Source organism: Lacerta agilis, chromosome 5 (assembly GCF_009819535.1).
Source record: "Lacerta agilis isolate rLacAgi1 chromosome 5, rLacAgi1.pri, whole genome shotgun sequence".
In the NCBI taxonomy this organism is placed as follows: Eukaryota; Metazoa; Chordata; class Lepidosauria; order Squamata; family Lacertidae; genus Lacerta; species Lacerta agilis.
The window spans coordinates 42,952,276-42,979,830 of record NC_046316.1 but is presented as its reverse complement, the minus strand read 5'-3'; the positions used below and the strand labels follow the sequence as shown (position 1 = coordinate 42,979,830).

Here is a 27,555-nt window from a genome sequence, read left to right as displayed (position 1 = left end):
GTAGACCCAATAAAACCAATTCATTGGGTCTACTCTTGTGTTTTTTTAATCTCGCTTTATTATTTTAAAAAAATACAAATACACAAACACAAACACACAAAATAGGCTGTGGTTTGAGATTGAAATTCTTCAGTCGTATCTGAAGAAGTGTGCATGCACACGAAAGCTCATACCAAAAACAAACTCAGTTGGTCTCTAAGGTGCTACTGGAAAGAATTTCCTATTTTGTTTCGACACAAAATAAACATATACATTTACATACTACTATCCTTTTTCTTTTTACAGACAAATTCTCGTACCTCCAATTATCCTCATTGCATTTAATACTATTATATTTGTATAGCGTACAGTTATAGATTTCATTTACAAATCATATTTTTTCATCCTTGAATCTCTATTTAGTACTTTAAAGGTTCAGTCTACATCTGCCATTAGGATTCCATTTATACCACTATTCATTAAATATTCTTTAAATATCCTCCACTCTTTCCATACTTCTTGAGTCATCTGTTTCCTAACTTTACCCATTGTTTTAGCTAGTTGCAAATATTCTATCATTAAGTTTTGCCAATCCATTATAGTTGGTGCAACTTTATTTTTCCAATTTCTGGCCACTAGCATTCTTGCTGCTGTTATGCCGTACATACATAGTACTCTTTGTATCATTGGGTCTACTCTGAGTATAATTTACTTGGATATCAACCCCATTGCTTTTTAATGTTAACTCTTGAACAGAGAGTATCAAGATAATTTGACAGTTGGATTTATGTATCCCCATTTAATTTTAATACATTTATGGTTTGTGTGTTCTGGCTAAGGAATTTCTTCACCTTCCTTGAATTCACTTATGGTCCATTGTTCCGCAAATCCTAGTGATAAATCACTCGCTCTTCTTCCAAGGTTGCCATTAGGTAGGAGCAAAATGTTTCTCAAAATACAAATTTCTCTCTCCTTCAAACAAGGGGAACATCTTGATAACAGCCAAATGCACACTACATGTGCACTCCGTTTGTAAAAAGTAAACACAACAATGGAATCATTTGGTTTTAATTTGCTGGCTGGCCTAGAGAGCTTCCCCAAGAGGGGATGTGGAAAGCAGCCCATAAATTATCAACAAAGTCTGCACGATTTTAGCTGCATCCCTGCATATGAAGAGCTGCTCATCTGTAATCTCTAACTGTGTCGCCCATAAAAAGATAACAAACTTTGGCAGCCTTGCACACTGCCTCAGAGGGATGCTCAAAAAGTAGGCATACTGGATTTGACCTGCATAAACTCAGAGCTGTAGTCCATAAGGAGAGCCCAGATGGAGCATACAAAAGGCCTATCCCATCTACAGTGGCCAACCAGATGCCTATGGCAAGCCCACTACTTAACAACTTACTTACATTACCCATTCCTACTGTAGTGCTCAGACTTCGTTTCTTGCTCCAAGGCCTGCTTTGTTCCTGGTTGTCCCTGGAGTATGGATGAGGACTCTCTCTCTCTCTCTCTCTCTCTCTCTCTCTCTCTCTCTCTCCATTCTCTCCCCTGCCCCAATCCCTGAGTCTAAAAGTCAATTGGTTCTGCTGGAACGATATTGTTGTAAGGCTGAAAGTTTGGACAGGAGAGGATTAATGGATTTCAGGAGTAGACTACTTTCCTTTCAGAAAAGAGGAACATGTCTCAGATGTCAGAAAGCTGATGGGACTTAATTCTCTCAACAGCTCATGGCTTTCAGCTTCCCTTGCTATTATTATGAATAATATTTTTAAGAGCAGATTTCATGTGCCCCTAAGCTCGATAGAACATCTTCTTTACTTTTATGAAGCTCTCTCTCACACAAAAGTTACTTAAAAGCCTACAAAGAAAACATTTCAATGTCACATCTAAGCTACTCAAGGGTTAAAATAAGTACCTGTATCTCCTAATGGTGGCAATTTAGGATTCAGGACCTCTCATATCCTAAACAATGCATAGTATTTTATACAATTATTTATAAATAGTGAGAAGAAACATGACTAATGATGGGGATCTGTTTTGGTATGGAATACCTATGCTGATTTTTACACCTGAATTCCCACACTGATCTAATTAAAACGTGTGTGTGTGTGTGTGTGTGTGTGTGTGTAACTATTATACATAGAACCATCATGAGTAAAGTCAAAGACAAAACTTTTAACACAGATATGGGTAGATTTTTTGAAACAAAAATGTTTTTCAGCAGGCGTCTGAAATATATAGTGAGGGCACCTGCCTAATGTCAATAGACATGGAGATATACAATATGAAGATGCTCAACAAATCTCTCATTATTTAAATTAAGTGCCCCTTTTAAAGCCAAAATCTTCACAAAACCAGATGGGCTATGCACCCCCCTCTACATCAATAAGCACAAGCCTTCTGTGGTGTCATAACATTGATCTGCATCATCCATCCATCTTCTACACACCCTCCTCTGGCTGCAGCAGCTGTGACAGAGCATCTGGGTGCCAATCTTTTAAAAGCTGTGCAGTTCTCTTGTTTGTAGGTTTAGGGTTATTTGCATCCAACACTGCACCCTTCTGCAGTTTATTATTATTTTTCTAGCTCACACTTTTTTAAAAAATTGCTACAACATTCCAGAAGTTTTCCTTTTAAACTAAGAGGATTGCAACGCATTTCAAAGTATACAGATAGCTCATGTGGAAATAAATGACTGAGAATATGGTCTACATAACTAAACACTTATTTGATACGACCAGCACCTCTTTCTTCTCACCCACCCTCAAAGCAACATGGTGAACTTGGTCGTGATTCTTGCTACTAGTAAAAGGCTCCTTGTTATGATGGTAAATACCGGTAGATATTGGTGAAGGGCCTGTACTCCCCAAATGGGCTAGATGGTGCGGTGTGCCTCCCAGTATTAAGTGTAGAAGCAGGCTGTGTTTTTGTCAAAAGGTTATCCCCAAGAGTGGGATCTTGATCAGTGCTCACCTGGTTCCTCCTCCTCCTCTGCTGAACCTAACACAGTCACTGCTAATATTTAGCATTAACAATGTATGGATTTCTAACATGGTAAAAGGTAAAGGGACCCCTGACCATTAGGTCCAGTCGTGTCCAACTCTGGGGTTGCGGCACTCATCTCGCGTTACTGGCCGAGGGAGCCGGCATACAGCTTCCGGGTCATGTGGCCAGCATGACTAAGCTGCTTCTGGCGAACCAGAGCAGCACAGGAGATGGGAAAAGGGAATGAAGGGGCAGCAGACAACAGGCTGAAGACAATAAAAGGCGAGAAAGCGACGAAGGAATGAGGGGAGGGGAGAAAAGAAAAGTTGAGTGAGGAAAATGGCAATGGCACAAGAAAGGAGGTAAAGTATGAAGGGTGGAGTGGAGAAGGCTGAAGGAAATATATCTGGGGCTGGGGTGGAAGAAATGGAAAGGACGCAAAGAGGAGCAGGAAAGTAGGAAGGGAAAGGGACAGAAAGCGAAAGAGAATCAGGAGGAGGCTGAAGGCTGAAGGAGACCGGCAGCGCAAAAGGAAGGGAATATGAGGAGCGAGGGGAGAGAAAAAGGGAAAGAAGGGGAAGGGGCGAAGGCATGCAGGCACCCGATGGAGGGGCAAGGGGGGGGAGAGAGAGAGAGAGAGAGAGAGAGAGAGAGAGAGAGAGAGAGAGAGAGAGAGACGGCCGGGCGGGGAGGGAGGGAGGCTGAGGAAGGCGCGAGAGGGAAGAGCGAAGCCTGATGATCAGAAGGTTGATGGTTTGAATCCCCGCAGCCACTGACAGTCCTATCCTCCATGAATTTGTCAAAGCCATCCAAGATGGTGGCCATCACGACCTCTTGTGGGAGCAAATTCCATAGATGACGATTCACGAGCAGGTCCCAAGGTGGTTGCAATTATTTACAGATTAGTATTTAAAATGGTCAAAACAAACCACAGGGACAGAGTGGGTCCTAAAAACACACATCTCACGCCTTGTTGGAATTTGCTGAAAGCTGCATGGTGAAAGTGTCAGAAAAAGCTCTGTGGGGAGGGAAATCCACAACTCAGGGGCTTCCACAGAGAATGCCGTCTCTTGTGGGCAAACATTTGAGGGCAGCAGAACTTATAACCCCGATGCTGTGTGAAAAAGGTACTTTCTTTAATCTGTGCTGAATTTTCCACCATTCTGCTTCATTGGACACCCCAAGTTTTGTATTATGAAAGAGAGAAAAAAACTTCTATCCTCTTTCTCCACACCACACATAATTTTATATACCTCTATAAACTGCAGCATTGTACAACCGTGCCCAGGCCATGTCATCCCCACAGGTACTCATTAAAAAAGAGGGGGGGGGATAAGTTTCAACAGCCTTCAAGAATAGAGACAAGCTTGCATCTTATCAGCTTTTATCTTCTTGCCTTTAATGAGCTCATGTTATAGACATATAATCTACCGCCTTTAAGGTAAAACTAGCCAGTTTTGAGGTAGAAGTGGTTTTTCACACGTCACAAGGTAGGTGTTAATGCTGTTGGGATTCATTCTGCCTGCCATAAATGGAAGTTGAAAGGAGATTGGTAAGCAAGGCCATTATTAATACCGGAGGGCTGGCAATGAGGCAGGTTCAGTAGCTTCTTCTCAGAGGTGTAAGGGTTGGATTAAGGGCATCCTGTCATTTCTGCTTCATTAGATATATTGCTTGTTTGTCGGCAGTTTCCATGGTCGGTTCAGCAGTGGGAACCCAGGAAAGAAATATGAGGGATTACTGAAGGGAGGGGGAAGAGCAGTGTTGGAGGCAACCAGATATTCTTTGTCCATGTGCATTGGTGGTGGTGGGAAGAGAAAAGGGCAATTGCCCCCACAGATGAACCATAACCCCCAGATTCTCAGTTTTTATTTGGATTTTTTTTCTCTGGCATTTGTACAGCCTGAGATACAAGACCATATGTATGCCCAATTATCTTCTCACTTCTTAAAAAACGAGACATCAAGCATGCTCCCTTCAGTATTTTACTCCCCCCCCCAAAAAAATCCTGCAGATGCCCATGCTTTCTGCCTGACAAACACACCACCACAATTCTAATTTGTTTCAATAATCTGATCTGCAAGATGTGGTGTAGATTTGTGCTGTGGGGTTGGGGTAAGATGATGAAAACTAAGCGTATGTGTTGGGCTCTGAAAAGCAAACAGGTCTAACGCCCAATATGACAGAACTGATTGGCAACTCCTAAGCTCCATGGACCACATCACTCTAGAGAAAAGCAGGTGAAAAAAATCTTAGGAGGCTTGGAGAAAGCAACAGAGGCAGAGTACTACAGTAGAAATGGGTTGTAGAAATAGTGTTTAAGGATCATGAGAAGTCAGGTTTCTCCTCCTCAGTTGTATGGCTCATCAGAAATAGCTATTCTGGAGTACCGGTATATAGAAAGTGGGGAACCATTCAGTGGAAATAAGCTATAGATTCAACTCATGGCAATAGGCTACATTTCCAGGGTGGCTGAGAGAAATATAGGTTGTTTGACAAACCAAAACATCTGAGAGGGAGGTGGGCAACATGGCAAGATCATGTTCAGCACATTCAGAACTGTGATTACAGGAGAAAATGATCTAGAAATGGCTGGACTGGTCATTCTTGAGGAGCAATTGGCCTAGGAGTTGCTGTTTTTGGAGAAGAAAACCAGTTCTCAGCCCAGCTAGTGGGACAGCTGAAAGGGCAAGGAAACACCAGATGCACCCTAGACAGCACCACAACTGGAACAGGAAGTGCAAAATAGAGACCATATGAAAACAGAATGTTCTTCAACATATTGGAGTAATTAATCTTTTTAGGTATTCTGGTTAGGGAGAAGGAATCCAGATTATATGGGGTGGTATAATAGTCAGACCTAATGGATACATAAACTTTTTTTAAAGAAGTAATAATCAGAATCCTCTCCCCCCAAAAGTGAATATAATTATTCAAAAGCCTGCATGAGAACAATATCGCCCCCCATAGCACACAGCACACCCCAAAAATTTGCTCTGTTAGGTTGGGGGACTCTTCAGAACAAGAGTTTTAAAGGTGCACAGGTGACTGGAGGGGTGGAGAGAAGAGAAACCAGAAGTCCCATTGGGCAAGCAGATTTCCATTGCACAGGCAAGCTCACACCACTGGAGGTTGCTCAGTCTAATGTTAGCATGGCTTACACCATCATTTTAATTCCAGCTGCTCCCAAGTATTCCAGATCAGGAAAGTACATTCCTTGTTTCAGAGTACTTCCACTGATTTCCCCCTACCCCCTAAAATGCACTCTAATATACTGCTTAATTTTACTAGATTATTTGCTTGTTAGGTGTTGCTCCATAAACAGACGAGTAAGGTTACATTGCATCTGGATAATCAGCTTTAATGAATGGGTGATGTTTAATTCACCCAGTCCCAGAAACGTTGGCAGAAATGACCACAAACACATAACGTACTACTTAATATTTCCATTTCTCAACTTTCCTAAATCCTTGACACAATAAAATTTATTGCTTGCCTACCTAACAAATTACTGCCTAGCTGGCATTTATCATCTTCCGGTGCCAGTGAAGGGAAACAATGAGATCTACTTAATATAAGAAGTGCCTGCTAGATCAGGCCAGAGGTCTATCTAGTCCAGCATCCTGTTCTCACACTGGCCACCTAGATGCCCTTGGGAAGCCCACAACTAGGACCAACAGTACTCAACCCTCCTATGGTTCCCAGCAATTAGTATCAAGTACCTGGATGTAAGGCTTATATCTGACGTCTTCTCAGTGTGCATGCATATAACACCTTCATTGTAAACTGCTAAGAGATTTGTATATTAAGGACACACACACACACACACACACATTTGATCTTCATTTCATTTCTCGTTGCAAAGGCACAAGGTAGCTCTACATTGCTTCCTAAAAAATTGGTAATGGAAGCCTCCACCCGCAGGAGTATTTATTCTAGAATTAGAACAATTTTATTCCATGATACGGTCCTTTTGCTTGCTTCCCCTGCCTCAAATGAGAAAAAAGCTAAGGAGCAGTCATTTTAAAGTGATTATTCCTAAGCTATCCTGGTTCACTAATGGTCACTTAAGCATCAACTCACACTAAAAAAGGTATTAAGGATCCATTACTCACAGGACACACATGGTTTCAAGCTGGAGTGGGGCTCTGATCTTACCCCTGAGGGATAGCTCAGTCGGTAGAGCATGAAACTCTTAATTTCAGGGTTGTAGGGTCGAGGCCCACATTGGGTGAAAGAATCCTGTATTGCAGGGGGCTGGACTAGATGATCCTCATGGTCCCCCCTTAGTTCTGTGATTCAAGCAAGTCTCAAGGCCCTCCCCTTCAACGGCTATGTGTTGAGCATTGTTTTCAGTAAAGGCACTCCTGTTCATAGCCACTCGCTTGTGCATATATCACAGGGGTTTCATGCAGCCAGGAACTCTGCCTCATTGGGCATCGTGATCACATGAAGCCCCTATAATATACAAGCAGCTATTTGTGCATAGGGTGTTTTCTTGCAGAAAACTGTGCTCAACATGCAGACATTCAGAGGTTGTGTTGTGTTATGTTATGGTTTATTTGTAGACTGCTTTGGGGGCAACCCTCCCCCAAACACCCAGTGACTATCAGATTAATACTTAAGGCTGCTACAGTAAAAGTACAATCCATCCAATCAATCAAAACAATATAAAATAGTAAAATCACAAAAATACCCACTAGGCACCCTGGGTATGTGTTTGTGAGCTGCATTTAAGCTTTTACCACAGTTGTAGCTCTCTACCAGTCTATCACTTGGAAGATAAATTAACTCACCTCTCTCCCCAACTGCTCCAAACCGATCAACAACCAAAGGGAGTGTCCTTTTTCTTGTCACCCCCCAAATGGGTCCCCCCCCTCTCTTCAAGGCTGCCCCACTGCTGCAAACCTGCTGCCAACAACCCACCAAAAGCAGCCTCCAAACAGGCCTCAATCATCCTTGGTAACCAGCTACAGCTGTGGCAGATTTCTTGCTCTTCACATCAGCTGGCCAAAGCTGCTGGCTCCCTCACCAGATAAGGTTTGGGGAGGCTAAGATTGGTATCTACCTCCCAGCCAGGAACACAATTTTAGGCTTCAAGCTGCCCTCCTCCAGCTTGAAACCATGAGTACACTGCACATAGCTGTCAACTTTTCCCTTTTCTTGCAAGGAATCCTATTTGGAACAAGGGAATTTCCCTTAAAAAAAGGAAAAAGTTGACAGCTATGACTCTGCATGCAAGACACACCCTATGGAGTGTCTCTGGAGTCATTGGTACAGCCATTCTCATAGTTCAACAAGCCACTTTTAATACTGAACAGTCACTTTCCTGTGGCCAGTGAAGACCGCTGCAAAGAAAGCTGAATTCACCTATGTGCCATTTCTTTGGATCACAACCTTAAGAGTCACAGAAGTGAACCAATAAGCTGAAGACACTAAAACGGCTTACTCGGTGCTGTCTTTGTGACTCTTTATTGCATCCATTGTAGCGTACAAAAGGCATATTTCATATAAAGTACTTTTTAAAAACACTACAATTACTTTCAACTCCCGTGGCTTAATATAGTGTAGCGATTGAGCTTCTGCATCACGATTTGGGATGAAAGCATTCAAAGAGAAGCAGGGGGAAAGGCAGAATTGGAACAGTAAGGACATTGTTGAAATGACAAAAAGCTTATTACCAACGAACTGTATGCGATTTGCAAGCTTTAACATGCCCCCTGGTGGCACACCCACATAGCCTGTTATTTTATTTTGTCTGATGGGAGAAGCACAATTTATGTAAAAGCACCAGGACTGATCATTTCAGGTTTCAGTGCTTTACAAAGTGTTCCGATTGACTTGATTATGACAATAGCATTCCCTTGCAGTTATTGTAGCATATAGGCATTCAAAGACACTCTGCCTTCAGTTAAGACCACATTTGTGGCTTCCTTGCACATAGAAGTGCTAGATGGTATATAAAAATAATTCAAGGAATAGGGTCATCTCTCTCCCACACCCAAAGGATGAGAAGACATTATAAAAACAGAAAGTGTGCAGAATGAGGTATTAAAATCCTCTTACCAGTTAGGAAAAAATATATTCATAATTTCTTCTTGTTTCAATATGTAAATATACCTCTTTAGAGACAATCTTAATATACCTTTCCTCTAATTTTAGAAAAAAAAATATTTAATTTGTACTGCCAGCACATTCCTGCTCAGAAGCAAGTACCATTGAGTTCAATGGGACTTACTCCTGGGTAAATGGGCCTAAGACTACAGCTGCATTTATTTCTATATGTAGACTCTGAAGTTATATCAAGTATTTGGTTCTGACTCCATCTCTCTACATTTCCTTTGTTTTTCTTCCCCTTTGTGCATTCAAAAACATCACTCTTCTTGCTATGTATTATCTGATCTTAGATTGTGAGCTTCAGGGCAGGAAAACAAGTTTTAAATTTTATTGGATGCTACCACACCATCGTAGGCACTTTAAAAATAAAATATGAGGGGATGAGGATGATAGCAATTATGTAAGGCACTTAATTTAGGGACAAATTTTTGCCTTAAAACAGGTTCCTGTGCCATAGATGAAGCCCAGAAAAATGAAGGTGTATGCAGAACAAAATGAACTCTTTTAAAAAATGTACTGATTCATCAAACAACTTCTTTCTTGAAGACAGTTATTGTCCTAAGGGACAGAAACACACAATTAAAGGAGATTATAGCTATTAAGAGCCCTCATACACTCAGAGGAAATGAGGCAAAAATGAAAAATATCAGAAGATAATTACGCATAGGTTGTATCCATAAATCCTTCAACTAAAGGAAGTCATCATGTAGGCTTAATGAATGCTGTCCATTTCTGCTTCCATTTTAAATAAATCAGGTATTGTTTATATTAATCCAGAAAACAAAAAGCTTGTGATGTCAATGTAAACAAAATCCACAACACAATGCAAGTGTGAAAAAATTAAGAAAGATTGAACTTCCTATATGATGGAAGACCTATACAACACTATCTCCATAAACTTCCCTACATGGGCAGCAAAGATACATGCTGGGAAGAATGGCAGGGGGGCAAACACGTGATGCTGGCAATAACAGATAAAGTGGACTGAGATGACTGCAACAGAGGAGTCTAGCTTCATAGTTAAGCTTGGATCTCCATATTTTGGGTCAGAGGGGGCATTTGTTTCATTTACTGCTTATTTTGAATGTCTAAAGCATTGTGCTCTGTAGTCCAGATTTCTTTGTGATTTGTGATGATCCGCTTACAAATCAGTGTAGGGGCCTATCCTGCTGAAAGAGCAACCAGTGAAAATGGCCGACATTTAACTCAACGATCACGAATACGAAACGGATTTGAGTTTACCCTGAAACCAGACATATGCCACTCAAATAGCTGCCAAACAAGTGTCATTAGCGTGTCCACTCCAGAGCCTTCCAAACTTTTCAGGTTGGTGACACACTTTTTAGACATGCATCATTTTGCGACACAGTAATTCAGTTTTACTAGCAAACCGGAGGTTAAACCCTTTTCTAGCCCCAGGAGCATGGGGAGCATTCACACGCCACACCTACACACTGCAGCCGACACGTGTCGCAACACAGTTTGGAAAGCTCTGGTCTACTCTACTGCACTGGGTTTTTAGTGTTTTATAAAGCCTATATAGCCAATCAAATGGTAGAGGATGCAAATTGAGAAAATTTATAGATACGTACGGTAAGTGGCTAGAGAGTTGGACTAGGACCAGGGAGACGATGGTTCAAACCCTGACTCAAATATAAAGCTCGCTAGATGACTTTGTGCCCAACTAAATTAGAGTAGACCCGCTGAAATTAATAATCTAAATTAGACACACCCATTTATTCCAATGGTTTTACCCCGAGTATAACCTAGTTGAATTCAACTCAGTATGCTTTGTTTTTTGATCATGCTCATTAGGCAAAAGTTTAAATATGGAAGTTATAAAGGGGAAAAAAACATGAAGAGACAACCCATCACATGTACCTTACCACAGTCTTTGAATGTTGTGCGTTTGTTAACACAGTTCTTGGGGTCTGAAGTTTTGTCATCGGGAGGGCACCATATTGGCTACCCCCACTCATGCAAACGATTTTCTGGGAGGTCGATTCCAGTTCCTTCCTCCATTCTTCAACTGATCTTCACTTTTATTACTCCCAAAGTGGTAACCCCAACAACCTGTTTAGCAAAGCAGATGCTCATTGCAACAAACAGGAATGGCATCTCTGAGTCTGCAAGTCATACCGAGTATTGTTTAATCAGCAACGTAAGTAAATTTCAGGTGCACTGCTGAATTCTTACAGCCTCTTCTATCAGACATGGATACAGAAATTGATAAAAGGATTTCTATGAAAATTAGGTTCCCAATCCAATTAAAAGCATATGTTCACATTTACAGCTGTGTACTTTACAATTTTAATAAAACAAAGAACCTAAGTATGAGTGAGAGCAACAGTGCTGGATATACAACTATAATGGCAGTAGTAGGGACACTTCTTTTTTTTGAAGATAAAAAAGCATTTTTAATGAGATTTTATATATATATATAGAAATGGAATTTTAGAGTTTTGCAATAAACACAAATAGGCATTACAAATACAAAAAAGTGGGATGTACATCAAGGTACAACATCAATCTGTTGCTTTATTTAAAGTAATCTCTTTGGTAATTTGACCACAAACCTAACCTTGGCTTCAATTCCAATAACAATTTAATTACAAAAAAAAAAAATCGAATCTCCATGTTTCTTGGTATTTAAAGACTACCACACATTCTTTAAAGCAAAAATTAAAAACTGCAGTGACTCTCTAAAGCTACAGTGCATAGGTTTACATTAGATGGCTTTGTATGTCGTATAGTATAGATTATATAAAGTCCACAAGCCAGAATAAACTGGGTTTTGCTATTGGATTCACTGGGACAGAAACAGGCTTAATTCCAAGCACCATAGTTTAGCTGTGTTCTGGAACAGAGTAGCATGCAATGGCACATTTTAGCCTCCCATTTGTGGAACTTACACACATTTCACCACAGCTTTGATACATGTCAGCACCCAAGTGACTTCAAATATTCTCCCTAAGAGGAAACTACAAAGCCCTACAGGGAAAAAAAATGTGTTCAGACCATTTATGTACTTCACACCATGCACACTTCTCAGAATGCAAGGAAGGGATCATGATAGCAAAATAAAACAAAGGGCCTTTATATTCTGCCAGACCCTAGGCAGAAAGGTGAAAAAAATGGTATTTTCTTTTAAGATAAGCCAGTGTATTCATTCATATAAAGTGCCTCCATTTTCAATAGGCATATCAACACCAAACTGCAAGGGCATACAATCTCAAGAATTGACACCTCAGCTTCTGAAGAGCAACATTCGCTCTGCACACGCCTGCCCCACTAAAGTTGCATATTGTCGAACACTTTCTTCATCGCTTGGCCCCTTCCTCCTTCTCTTGTACACACTGTAACGCATGGCTGTTCTCTTATGCAGAATCCGAACCTGACCCAATTCCTTCACATTCCCTTCATCAACTGTAAGAAAAGAAATACAGGCGTATTAACACAGCGGCCAGATGAACAGGAAGCACTTGTTGACAAATGAAGTAATATCAAAATGCACAAGACCTTATATTTAGATACTGATATGGTGATATAAGATAACAGCATTTTTTAAAGAAAGCATATCATTAGGTGAACATTTAAAGGAAGCGACCAGGTTCCACTGGAAGATGAAAGAGGTGTGTGGATTTTGGTTGCTCTTCAGAATGAATGTCATCAGTTGTGTTATCACACCAGGATTCCTACAAAATACACCTCAGGTTCCTCTGCCTATCCAAGTTTTGTGCATGTACAAGAATCCAGATATCAGAGAGAATCTACTTGTTCACTGTTCCTACCAAGCAGCAGGCAAACTATGTTAGATTTAAATGGCAGCTGGAAATTAAAATCAGTTTTGATATGCAAGTCATCCAAAATCACTTTTGTTTTTGTTTTTAATTTTTCATGTTTGGCATCTGGCTGAGATGGTTTGGGGAAGAATACATGGCTGCAACAATACTACATGATCTTTGTGAATTCATTCAAAACTACACTAGAAAAGATTTACTGTTATAAGCTTACGGTACATAGAGTCACAAAAATGTCTGCTCTAAATACATTACATGTCTGAAAAATAAGATCACCTGGAGTGTTGTCTACATGCTTTGTCCTAGGACACCTAAAAACTTAACATTTAAAGCCAATATTATTTTAACGTTGGTTGAAAACCTACACTAGGGTCACAGCATTTTAATTGAAGTAACTCTTTTGCCCCCTCCAAAAAGGAACCAATACTGTTCCAGATCCAGGTAGGTAGCTGTGTTGGTCTGACACAGTCGAAATAAATTAAAAAATTAAAAAAATTGTCCAGTAGCACCTTCAACACCAACTAAGTTTGTTCTGGGTATAAGCTTTTGTGTGCATGCACACTTCTTCAGATACACTGAAACAGTAGTCACCAGATCCTTATATATAGGTGAAGGGTAGGGTAGGGTTTCTTTCAGAAGAGTAGTATGAGATGGGTGATTGACTCAATGGGTACGGTAAACCTGTTGACGACTAGTTACAGGTAGGTAGCTGTGTTGGTCTGCCCTAGTTGAAACAACAACAAAAATCCTTCCAGTAGCACCTTAGAGACCAACTAAGTTTGTTATTGGTATGAGCTTTAGTGTGCATGCACATTTCTTCAGACTGTTAACAACTGCAATTAGTCCTACAGGAAGAAGCAAAGGGATAGTATGCAGATGACCAAAAAAAGCTTTAGCTAGCATGTGCAATGAAACAATTCTTGCTAAAGCTGATTACAGAGAATGAACAAGTAGCTCAGGTATGTAAAAGTTTTGTTGTTGTTCAGTCGTTCAGTCGTGTCCGACTCTTCGTGACCCCATGGACCAGAGCACGCCAGGCACGCCTATCCTTCACTGCCTCTCGCAGTTTGGCCAAACTCATGTTAGTAGCTTCGAGAACACTGTCCAACCATCTCATCCTCTGTCGTCCCCTTCTCCTTGTGCCCTCCATCTTTCCCAACATCAGGGTCTTTTCTAGGGATTCTTCTCTTCTCATGAGGTGGCCAAAGTACTGGAGCCTCAACTTCAGGATCTGTCCTTCTAGTGAGTACTCAGGGCTGATTTCTTTGAGAATGGATAGGTTTGATCTTCTTGCAGTCCATGGGACTCTCAAGAGTCTCCTCCAGCACCATAATTCAAAAGCATCAATTCTACGGCGATCAGCCTTCTTTATGGTCCAGCTCTCACTTCCGTACATTACTACTGGGAAAACCATAGCTTTAACTATACGGACCTTTGTCGGCAAGGTGATGTCTCTGCTTTTTAAGATGCTGTCTAGGTTTGTCATTGCTTGTCTCCCAAGAAGCAGGCGTCTTCTAATTTCGTGACTGCTGTCACCATCTGCAGTGATCATGGAACCCAAGAAAGTGAAATCTCTCACTGCCTCCATTTCTTCCCCTTCTATTTGCCAGGAGGTGATGGGACCAGTGGCCATGATCTTAGTTTTTTTGATGTTGAGCTTCAGACCATATTTTGCGCTCTCTTCTTTCACCCTCATTAAAAGGTTCTTTAATTTTTCCTCACTTTCTGCCATCAAGGTAGTATCATCAGCATATCTGAGGTTGTTGATATTTTTTCCGGCAATCTTAATTCCGGTTGGGGATTCATCCAGTCCAGCCCATGCAAATAATTTTCCCGGCGACAGAAATGGCTGCATTATTGTGTGGTAAAAGCTCTGACATTAGCACAAAGCTGAATCTGTCAGTATGAAGAGTTCAGATTTTAAAAAATCCTGACATCACCTATTCCTTCATCAACACCTGAAGATAGTTTTTGCTTATGATCATTTTCACACTAACTGCTTCAGTGTTGATACCTATATGCTAAACACTGCATCACTGACCAATATCCATTCATTTTGTCTAGAGACACCATGCTCCAATTCGCTTCTTCATTAATAATGGCTGGCACTTGTTTCACATACAACTGAAGTCGCAAATGCTGATTTGTCTTGTTCATAGCTTTCTGAAATCCATTAAGCCTTCTGAAGTGTAGCCAATATTTCTCCAGTGCTCTGTCAGGCTTTTACTTTTTCTGTTCTTCTGCTTCCGGTTCTACACTCTCATTGGTGACATTTGCAAAGGAAAACACGTTCAGGTTCAGCTCCAGTATAGGACATAAACATAAAGTGAGTTTTTAACTTCTTAAAAGGAAACGGAAGACTTATATTTACAACACCTTTAGGCAAAATATTAGTTGTAACCTGAACAGTTCTGGCGCCAACCTGCATCTTTAAACAAACACCCACATGGAGACTTTATTTCAGGACTGCTCATTACTTTTAAATCTAATTCGTTTTATTGAACACTGAAACCTGATACTGAAGGGACATTCCTTTCTGCCTTACATTGCTGCTAGACTCAGAGTTTATTTCCTGAAGTGGATGCTGCCGTACATCTACCTTGTTTTACTTGCCTACATTCTCCATGGCTGGCTTCAGTTCTGTGCCACTAGTTGAACATGGAAGGTATGCACACATTTCCTTCTCGAAGCAAGATATAAATCATGCCTGTGCTGGAATGAGAACCATCTTAGCTATAGTATAAATAAACATAATAAGCATAATAAACTATCAAACTGGGATTTTTCCTTCCCCAGCCAAATCACAGTTTTGTCTCTATTCTGATTCTGGGCATAACTCTGCAAATAAATGAAGCCTCGAAAATCTTCTGCACAGTTTTTTTGTGATTGATCTTTGACAGGTGGGCAGCACTGTCGTAATGATGTCAGGTGATTGACACCTGTTAAAAGTTCAAAGACATGTTTTTGGTGCCGATAGTCACCGGAAGCAAGCCTTCAAAGGAGCTCCCTGTTAACTGCTGATCGGCAGTTATAGGCAGTCTGTTTGGAGAAAGCTGGTTAGATTCAAACTGAACTGCTCCACGTGGAACATTTTTTCCCATCTGCAGACATCCTGAAATGGAAACATATCCCAACTTAAATGGATACTTAAACTGAACTTAAAGGGTTTAGTGCTATCACTTACAGCACACAGGATTTTTACCACACTTCGTCTGTTAATTGCTTACTAGTGGCAGGATGTACGCATTATCAACAACTGTTTTTTGTGCATGGCCACTACTGGCGCTGGAGTGGATGGTGCACAAAAGCTGAAGCCAAAATAAAGGCTATACTGTATGTGTTATTTTTTAAGGTGCCACAAGAAACTATTGTTTCTCCATGATGTTGAATGTTAAGGACCGGTCTCAGCTTGCTTGCTATTTTATGGCTTTTCAGTTGGTCCCAAAAGTTAAAATATGTTTTTCATGTGTGTGCACGCGCACACACACGTGTGTTTTAACAAATCCAGTTCAGTACTTAAAAGGGTAAGTAATAAATTGAATAGGAAACTTTGAGATGGTTTTCTAACTCCAGTCTTTTCTGATTCTACTCCACATAAATGTAAATTTAGGAATGAACTTTGTGATCAAAACTCTGCTATAAAAAACTACTTATCAAAGTATGATTTATGCTGTCTGTCAAAAATAGCCTTTACAGTGTAGCTTTTAGTCAACACTAAAGCAATCTCAGATACTCTTTGTAAAAACTTAAAAGATGTAAGTAAGTACCTCTGTCACCACAATAGCACAAGTAATTTACTCAGTTTGAAGCTGGCTATTGTTCCAGTGCCAAAAGTCAATCACAGGAGAAAAGCATTCACTTTATTCATTTTAACCCTTAAAGTAGGGTGGCTTTGACTGGATTAAAGAAAGCATAAAAACCAAACAGGATCTGCTGCTGTTTAAAGAAGGCAAAGTATGACATATGAGCAAGATACATCTTTCAAATGAACAAAAATTAAACCAATATTTCTATTCTATTTTACCAAGATCAATATTAAAAATTCGCATCTCCTGCTCTTCTAAGAACACATACATGAGGCATGATAGTAAATATACAAAATATTTTATAATACATGTCATCACGTAATAACTAGTTGTCAATCAAAGATATGTCACCAATTTTGAAAGTGATCTCACAACTGATGTGGAGAGAGGTCTGCTACATGTGTACTATTCCAAAGACATGGCCCGCTTCCTTCTGCAGCTGCATATCAATTATTGTTCTCAGTTGGCAAATGTATTATACTGTCTTTCTTTCAGATAAACATATGAGAAGAGGCTGTTCTCAAAAATATTAAGATTTCAATTTTTGAAACCAAAAGGCTTCCAGTTCCCATACAACAATAAGAAGTAGAAGAAAGGATATGACTGAATTCAAGCCTAAATAGCCTTTGCTATTAGGCTGGCCAAATGAACACTCATTATATGACGTACTGTAATTACTTTCTCCTAGGAAGCTTTCTTGACTCAGGACAGAATCCAGAAACTCTGTGAAGTTCCTGCTTTAGCAGAATCCAGAAACTGTGGCGTGTTCCTGCTCCGAGTGCCTAAGAAGCTTTCCTGCAACCTTACAGTGGATTTATTTTCTCTTCCCATGTTCCCTGATCTGTAGTGACTTTGTATTGCTACTGCAAATTAAACCTGTGCCTGGGAAGCCAAGAACAATTGGTTGATAAACAACTTTGACTTCCCATCTCCATTACTTTTGACTTGGGCATATTTGCTCTGGCTTTCCCAGCCAGGGATGGCTGAAGCTATTTTGCTACTGTTGTCAGAAATTGCTGGTGGGAAGTCTGTAGCTTGGTCAGGCCCTCTCCTTAACCATGTCCTTGGCAAAGCAATGTTAACTACCCCTATAAAAGACACAAATGCACCACAGCAAGTGCCCAGAAGTTGTTCTTCTGTCAGCAGAGGGCTAGCCTGCTGCAAAGTCTCAAGCTGTTCTGTCCTATCCTCCAATCCCACAAGTCACTGCCTCAATGCAGCATCTCATAAGACTGTGTCATAACTATTAAACCCTTTAGCACCGCGAACCTTGTTCTTCAGAAAACCACTCAGTTTCATCCTCTGCTGCTCTCCTTTCTCTTTCAAGGTGCAGAAATTAATTTTGTATCATTCAAGTTGTGTTTCCAGACAGAGTCCCAGAATTTTATTTCCCTCACGTTTGATTTCATGGCCTTTAAGACCAAATCACTCTCTCCTTGCCCTTACAAAAATTTTAAAAGCAATAGGGCTTCCATGCTCCCTAGTGCTGCTGGATTCAATTATGCTGTGGTCAGTGGTGCTTAGTGGTTTGTCGTAAGTTCTATGGGCAGTTTTTACTACTAATATAAGTAGCAGGCCTTTCATCCATGCACTCCAAAATAGGCTCGTCAAGGAAAGGGGAAAACATCAAGAGCACTTAAAAATCAGGTGTTTAAAAAGGGGAATCAAGTACATATTGACAAATCAAATGACTCTGGTTCAGAATATTATAGCTGGTCTATAATTAATGCAACCAAACCAACAAACCAATGCTGCACTCAGCCAAACATAGAAAGAAATAGCAGACTTTTCCCAAAACATAATATGCATCACAGGGACACTTCTAACATTCTATACTTCTACAAGAATACTTTAGAATTATCCCCAAGCAGGCATACATGTTAGAAGTATTAGGTTGAAATCAGTCATCGTTCATCCCAGTGGAATGTACAGCTCTGTAATTTTAAAGTGATCTTTAGACCTTTCCACTGTTGCTTCCCCAGAAATGCTTTTGGAGCGATTCCTGAGAAAGCATACACATTGAAGACATTACACTGATGTTTATTTCCATGTGATATTTTTCCAAGATAGATCTAGGAAGAGAAGCGGGTAGGAATTTGATATCTTATGAAGTTACAACCACCTTACACCCCTCGCCACCACCTTAATTTCATTTATAGGAGAGCAGATTTTAGCAGGATTTTAACATTTGTGCTTGAAGAACAAACAGGTTCAGATAATGGTGTTCTCTTCTCTCTAGTAAATGCAGCGTAACTAGAATTATTTAACAAAGTCAGTGATTCAAAATTCCAACTACCTATTAGCATTTTCCTTCTCATACTAGAAGTGGAGTTGACAAATTTGTTTGGATACAGCTCATTAGCACTATCTCTACTGTTTAAACATACTTTATGATCAAGGATCATGCTGGATTATGAACTTCAGTTGCCTTCAAGTGTTTATAAAGTTAATTAAAAACAGATGCAAGTTCCAAAATGTAATAAGCTGAAGCAGTTGCTGGGAATTATCAATGCAGTTTACCCCTCCCCCTCTGAAAAATGTGGAGCAAGAACCTTACAAACTCAGCCATGGTAACTAAGGGAAAATAAATGTATTTCATAGCTTTTCTTTCTTTAATCAAAGGTTTGCTCTCTCCATCCACTCCTTACAAGGAAACTGCTAATACATACTAAAGTTATGTGTGTAAAATATCTTCAGTATCAGAAAAAAGTTATAACTGATGTATTCTTTAGTCACTAGGGTTACAATCAGATTGCATTAAAAACATGGATGCTTTGTTGCTAACTTAACAAATACTGGGATGCATCTCTGGGTGACACACTGCATTATTATTATTATTATTATTATTATTATTATTATTAGCTATGTAATCTCACTCTCAACTTCCTAATTATCTTGGGTCTTTCTGGAGTAGGGGAAGGAAAGAAAGAACACATATTGCAGAGGCACATCTAGGAAATCATAACAAAATTGAAATCTCTCATAAACCTATAGAATAGTTTATTCACCAGAACATATTGGCCTGTTTCACAATCTGTGACCCATGCTTTAAAACTTTGTATCACAGCTACATGGCTACTGGTGTGCTGTTTTTGTTGTGATTATCTGTATGTTCTTAATAGATATGTTATATTAATACATAGTTCTAATTCTATTAATGTTTAATTGTTTTAAATTATTGTTTTTCCCCTCCCTTATGTTCCTAACTATTCCTACTTTATCTCTTCTCATCTGAACAACCCTAAGGTTAAGATCACCAAATGGGACCTTGCTTCAAGTTCGAACTTACAGAGAAGCCAGATTGGGCTTCGACAAGAAAAAGGGAATTTTCTGTTGTAGTTGCAGAGATTTGGAACATCCTTTCATGGCTTGTTTATTTATCAATGCCGCTAATGACCTGACAATGCAGAGACAGGTAAACAACATTTTTTTGGAAGCAGCAAGACAGACACACAAGAAGGGAGTACACAGTATTTTCTCAGTTTTCATAAAAGCCAACATAACCCAAGAGAAAAAGTTACACTAGAACTGAGGTCTCAAAATCTGACATCTACCATGATCTTATTGGGCTCAATGAAAGCTTTGGTCTTCTTCAAATACAGAAGTGTTTGTACACTTCACACTCTCTATGGAATAGCAAAACAAAATAAAAATAAAAAAATTCCTTCCAGTAGCACCTTACGAGACCAACTAAGTTTGTTCTTGGTATGAGCTTTTTGTGTGCATGCACACTTCTTCAGAAATAGTGATTAGTCTTCTTTACCTTAGCTTAGGAGGCTGTGTTGACTTAAGAGCAGGGGTGTCCAACTTCCAAGAGACTGCGATCTACTCCCAGAATTAAAAACTGGCAGTGATCTACTCCCTTTTGGGGGGTTCAGGTCAAAGTTGTTGAGCTTTTTTTAGGAAGGAAAGCCCTGTTTTTTGGGGTTCACACAAAAGTTGTTGAGCTTCTTTAGGGAGGAGGATAGCGACATTGAGCTTTTTTTTTTTTTAGGAAGGAAAGCCCAATTTTGGTGGTTCGGGTCATTTTAGGGGTGCAGGGCAAAGATGCTGAGGTTTCTTTAGGAGGGCCAAAGTTTTTTAGCTTCTTTGGGGGGAGCCACTGATCTGCCAGTGATCTACCACAGATGTCCAGTGATCTACCAGTAGATCATGATCTACCTGTTGGACATGCCAGACTTAGAGGAAACAGATTAATCTAGTTCAACTATCTTTGTTCATTAAACTCTCTCAATTTTATTGGCAGGAATCATCCACTATAAATTTTATTAGTAGTTTAAAATATGTTTTCTAAATTTTGGGGTTGAGAAACTTAAATCCATTAAGGGAATGGGATATTCATCAGTTGTAACTATAATGAAAGAAAATCGATCGTATGTTAAAAATACATTAATATTACATAATAAAACAAAGCAGCAGTCGATAGGCCTGGGCAACCACAAAATGAATGAATGCAATCAATGGTATCCAGTTATTTATTTTGTTTCATTGATGAAATGTTTCCAAGAAACATCTCGAAGCAATAACAGTCAGCAAAGGCCTGAATAAAATAACTAAGTTTTTAGAAAGCACCAAAACTACATCAGAATTGGCTGTGATTATGAACTATTACTGTATGATACCTACAGGTCTTGTTATGGAAAGTCATTTCATGTGAAACAGAGCATACCATTGTCTGTCTAGCCCGATGTTTATACTCACTGTATTTTAATTAAAGGACTTATTTTACTGACAACTGTAAGGAAGTGTTCTGCAGGAAACCGGCCCTGGAATGGAGCACTGCTTCCTTCAAGAAAGCAGCTACCCAAACCTCAAATGACTGCAGCTCACAGCAGGCCTTCTGCTGTTCAGCATGTAGCTATGTTTTAATTTCCTTAAACCACAGGACATAAGTCTGAATTCAGATCGTGTCTGGGTTGATGTACTCAGGATAGACAAAGATGCAGATTTTTATAGTTTATCATTTCAGTGGCATACATACGAGACTTAAGATTCTTTACCGAATGTTGTTGCCTCCCTTCTTATATTATAATGCTGCCATCTTGGGCACCAGTTTACTCATACTCCCAGTTTTTTTCAAGCATATCTATTAAAACAGCACAACTTTCCTTTCTTTCTTAGGGAAGGGCAACTTGAAAAATTGCGTACCTTGAACCCATTCATTTTTCAATTTGTAATAACTTTCAAGCTTCTCTCTCAAGTTCTGTAATGCTATGCCAAAAAGTTTTCACTTCATAATAGATCCAGATTTTACATATCAACTGAAGCATGATAGGCGCTCTCTATACATGGTGTCACTCAACCCAGATTTCATGATAAACAACACTTTGGTTTGACGGCAGGAAGTGCAGCATATTCATATTTTTCTGGATAATGTTATTCAAACATGTGTTTTCATGTTTACATGATTTTTTAATTTGTTTTTACACCAAAATAATATAGAACACAGTACCATGATCGACACAGACATTAAAGGTTTTGTCGGAAGAACAGTGTCTAGGACGACATCAAAACAACAAACCAAGAGCACATTTTAGGGTGCAAGTATAGCCTTTCATAGCCTATACGTTAGGTGGTATTGTACTGAAAATACCATGAGATTGTTCAAATATTCATCAGGAACAGTGCAATGGTGGCAGGGAAGAGCATATTTCACACACAAAAATTCCCATTGTGTAGAGGCACCATTCATGCAAACTGGGGAATAAAAATGCATCCGAAGTCCATTTACACTGAAAAGTCAACTTATTTGTTTGTTTTCTGTGGGGGTGGGAATTCTCTACTTACTATACTTTCTGAACACTGGTTTCTGGTGAATGTATGGAACACTTAAGTGTGCTGGATGACTTAAAAGGGACAACTTATACACTATTTAGTAACTAAATGGACTCTACGAGAGTGGGAATTAGCCAATTAAAATGACTGAATAAATGAATACATGGAAGATGCTAACAATGTCTCTTTAGCCATGGGACACAATGTACATTCAAATGTTTAGCATTTATAGCAGGCATGGCCAAACTTGGCCCTCCAGATGTTTTGGGACTACAACCCCAATCATCCCTAGCTAACAGGACCAGTGGTCAGGGATGATGTGAATTGTAGTCCCAAAACATCTGGAGGGCCGAGTTTGGGGATGCCTGATTTATAGTCTAATATCTTACAGTATATGCAAAGGATGTAAATTATATACCTACCTGCTTTTAAGTCTTGATTGAAGCGACAATATTTTGAATGCTCAAGAGAAGGCAGACACTGTTCAGTAGGTACCCAGATATATGTCTCTGGACACAACAAGTCAGATGGTCTGTACTGGCCCTAGGAGAAAATGGAGAAGAAATAAGTGGTATGTTATTAAAAATCAAAAATCCAAACAGAACTCCAAATGTTTTTAGGTCCAGAATAAAGTTTATAGTTAGCAATAGAAAATCCTAAACAAAATAATCCACCCAAAAAAACAGAGATGGACACACTATTTCTCAAGCATGTTTGTTCAGGTTTGGTGGTTAAGATCTCTTCACACTCTTTTATCTTTTACAATTAACATTTTAGCTGTATCGTTAATTTAATCAATCAATGGCATTTTTTCTCTTTTCCTGAATGAATACAACCATTGATACACAAAGCACGTTAAAATAAACTTGTATGACTGCTTAATCTTTTGGAGCACCTAGCTCAATAATCCTTCAAACAGAATAATCTAATGTACTGTTAACTGAAATGTAATTTTGAGAACAGGGGCAGATGGGGCTCTTCAACCCGGGAAGGGAGCTCATCTACGTGAAGGAAAACTCTCATCCTAAAACCTTTGCTGCCTTGTGGGGTATCTTCAGGAAAAGTAAATGCCAAGGAGTAAAGCCCTATACAAATCCAGAGCGGAGTCGCTAAGATAGTTGGATGGTGCTTTGTATACCTCCTTCCAGCAACTCCTGCAACCAACCTGGTGTCACTGTATCGTTCTGCTTTCTTTTGGACTACATCAGTGATGCCAAGCACAGGCTTTGCTGTTTGGGTGGCCCAGAACCTCTATACACACTGCCCAGGCTTAAGCCCCAGAGAAGTCATTTTGTTGCTGCTACTGCAGCGGTTTGACTCCATCTCCGGAGACACACTCCATTGTCTCTCGAGACAGATGGATGCCAACAATTTGAGAATGAACAAATAAGTCTCACTGTAGATCACCTAGCTTAATTTCTAACTAGTTGATTTCTAGCTGAAAGGACTAGGAACAGAAACAAAAGTTATTTTAGAAAGACAAAGTCAGAGAGATCTTGGGACACTTGTATTGCAATGAAAATATCTAACAAATATGCAATGCTTTTTAATGTAAGGGGTGGTGGTGGTAACTGTCTGGCCGCATTTAGATTACTTCCAGAATCATCAAAACTGGTTTTCTTACTTACATATTAACACTGAGCAGCTTAACCACTTATTTAAAGTTACAGCTTCTTGACATATTGCTCCCTGCCTTCAATATGGGCATTACCTTTGTGCATGAATACACTATTTCTACGAAGAGTGCATGATTGTCTCAAATCATGAGTTTGCCACACACCTCACCACTTCAGAGTTATAGTAAACATTTTGAAAATTATTCTTGGAGTTGCAATTTGTGAAGAACCCTTATTTTGTACTGCAGTCAGGTTAGCCACCCAAATCTAGAGAAGGTGAATAGTGTACAAATCAAATGTCTGTATGATGACCAGTTTATACAGGAAATGTGAAAGGCTGTTTTCTAAAGATAAGAAAGAAAGAAAGAAAGAAAGAAAGAAAGAAAGAAAACTGAACTTTCCAAAACATGCATGTATTGCTGCCCCAGTGCTATGTACAAGTACTCTGAAACAATACACAGACTCCTGGCTCCTGTTAAAGCTCTGTGGATAAAGCTGAGTAAATTTAATAGAAATGTGGCTTTTTAAAAGAATGGCTGTTTGGATTTCTTATTCTCTGCTTTTGGGGGGAAGATGACTAAACAAAAAATAAATATTGAAGAAGCTGCAATAGGTTATGCAACTTCCAAAACATCAGGATTTTTTCTGCATTAAATACCACAAACAAATCTTGTTTACTTTCTTCTCCAGGTTAACACTTTACTATTTTCTTGCAGAACTGGAGAATTTCACATAGATGCAAAAAGATATTAAGCAATAATCTCACATATGACATGTGGGTAGAAAAAAATAGAACCCCCCCTTTTAACTGTCCTTTGTGTCATATTACACACAAACACACACAGAGTGATAACTACTGAATCATATTCCCTGCTCTTTTATCCTGCTACAAAGAACTCTGTTTTTGTTAAGGCAGCCTTCCCAAAACCTGGTCCCCAGATGTTGTTGAGAGCACAAACTTCACCATCCCTGATTATTGGTCATGCTTACTGTGGATGGTGAGAGTTGTAGTTCAATAGTATCTGGGGATTCAAAGTTGAGAAAGGCTTGTTTAAGGTATAAAAATGTGCTTTCCGCTGAATTTAAGTGACCAATGGCAACTTTACCCACTGGTCATTTCACATAAAACATAAATCATGGTTTGGCGTTATGCGAATGAGTTGCAGCATTCATTGGAAAGCACTCCCTTCGCCTTCAACACGGCCACAAGGAGGAATTCTGCTTTTTATTAATTGCAGCTTGTCAATGCAAACAGGATAAACTTGTTGAATGGTTTGTTGAAACTAACCAACTTCAAACCATGGGTTATGAAACCTTCAAGTTATACATGAAAGTACTGTATTTCTAACAAAATTAAATTTCATTATTGCGTTCAAACAATGTTCCCTACACTACAGGTAGAGGCTTAAACTTTTGAACAAAGATAAAATGCTTTGAAATGCTGTCAGCCTATTGCCCCACATTTTCTTTTTTTCCATTCTCCATCATGAGAGATCACAAAGATGTAGTCCCCAGTCAGGGCCTAGTCTCACACCAGCTTCATCATGTGATGGCTGTTAGAAACCTGAGTCCATGTTACGGACATTTACAGTGGCACATCGAAACCCGCACTTGGCTATGGAAGCCGTTCATTATGTACAAGTATTAAACATGGCTGGGTTCCCCCGTGCCCCAACAGCAAAATGAAAATGCAACATTACACTTCCAAACAGTGGTCACGGTAATACAGCTGCATGGTTATTGGGCATAATCTGTGTATTCCACTATCAATGTGATATAACACAATAAAGTAGCTCTTTTCTCAAATGGTTCTCAAAGTATCCTAAGTATTTAATTTTGTTTACTAGATTTATTCACAGTTTCACGTAACCAGGAAACCCAAACCAATTTAGAAGGATAAAATACAATAAATAATAATAATAATAATTTAACTAGAATATCCATTAAAACGGTAATGATATACTAACTGTTGCAGAATCGAACTGAACAAACTAACACATCTGCTGCCCACATATTAGGAAAGATGGAGTTTGTCTATTTCTCATTTCATGATGCACAGTCAGTAAGAGAGGGAAATGTTTCTATCTGAGGCAAAAGGTAAGAGTACCCTGAACAAATCTGTAGTTTGGGTTGTACAGTACTGAATGTGGAATCGTGCAGAGGTTCCCAATACCCACCATAACACTAGCCTATCCTTGTTTTGTAAGGGAGGTATATTTTAACCAGGACTGCATAAAGTGGTCATTTCTCTGCTGCCCTGTTTTCCCTCTTCTCCCCTGCTGTGCTCCTGCGGTGCAATGCACCCAACCCCACCCCAAAAATAAATTCAACCATACTCTCTCGTCACTAGTTCCCTACTGTAAAAGATACACTGAAAGCAAAACACTTACATATGACATTAATTCAGGCCAATGTAAAGCGTGGCTGTATTTTTTTATTGGAAACTTCTGGAGGCATGCTTGGCAACTCTGCCATAAGGTTCCTTAATTGAAGTATTCTCACTCTGCCTTGCTTTGTGTTCAAGTTTCTGTGCTAAATCCAATCTCTGGACTTCTGTTCCAAGGCAAGGCCAAAGGTTTTAATGAAACTTAAGTCTGAAGATTTACTTTTTAAATATTTTGGAAAATCTGAGGGATTTGGTGAGTATTTGAGATGAAGGAGCATCAGCACAGTTTGTTTTCACAGACTAAGCCAAATATGAAAAGTAAAAGCTCCAAGGAAAGATAATAGTTTCAAAAAAACAAAGAAGGTCAAGTACCAGTAGCACAGAACAAACAGAAAAGGTTAAACACACATTTAATTCTTTTATCAGGTAAAGTGTACATCTGTGTTCTATTTTTCCACAATAACCCATTGATCTTTTATTAAAAGCGAATTAAGGCAGCCTTCATCTCAGTTTCCAGCCAGCTGCTTAGAAGAGGAGCCCTAACATTACATAAACAAAATAACCCCAAATTATCAACAGCAATGCATTAAGGCAAAGGCAGCGCCGTCATATGAGAGAGACAGAGAGAGAGAGAAAATGAGCCAGCCTAAACGTTTATTAAATTCAGCCTTTTCCTTGAAAGGGAACACCAATGGAATCCCAGCAGCGAAGTACTACAGCAGACCCTTGCTCCCTGATTTCATTGCATAAACAGAGATAGGTATTATCCACCCCCAGGGAGAGTGCTTTGCAAGTGAGTTCTGCTACTCTTGTTTTCACAAACTGTGTTTAGACTGTACCACACAGAATAATAATAATAAAGGAGCCGAATCAGAAACAACAAAGATGATAGCCCCCTTCAGGCATGCATTCCATAAAGGAGAAATTATGTACAGAATGGTGATGCACCCAGTAGCCGTGCTGCTGACATTCATGCATTACGTATGGATGTCTGCATGGGAATGCCTACATGCATAGAGAACTTGAAAGGTTCAGTTTTATGTCTGAATCAGTGCAATCAATTACTGCTACCCAGAGCAGAGAAGGTG

General features: G+C 39.5%; 1 protein-coding gene across 8 annotated transcripts in view; it reads right to left on the bottom strand.

Moving 5' to 3' along the window:
• Positions 1-11,375: 11,375 nt before the first annotated feature.
• Positions 11,376-27,555, bottom strand: part of ATE1 (arginyltransferase 1) — a 72,908-nt gene continuing 56,728 nt past the window's right edge. For 7 of the 8 annotated variants that reach the window (XM_033149513.1, XM_033149508.1, XM_033149512.1 and 4 more), the window contains 2 exons: positions 22,888-23,008; positions 11,376-12,510 (listed from right to left, as the gene is read on the bottom strand). In XM_033149513.1, the coding sequence (XP_033005404.1) occupies positions 12,332-12,510; positions 22,888-23,008 (300 nt within the window). In that variant the 3' untranslated portion in view covers positions 11,376-12,331. Of the gene's footprint in view, positions 12,511-22,887; positions 23,009-27,555 lie in introns of those variants that run through there. The other variant, XR_004426641.1, reaches the window with a different exon arrangement.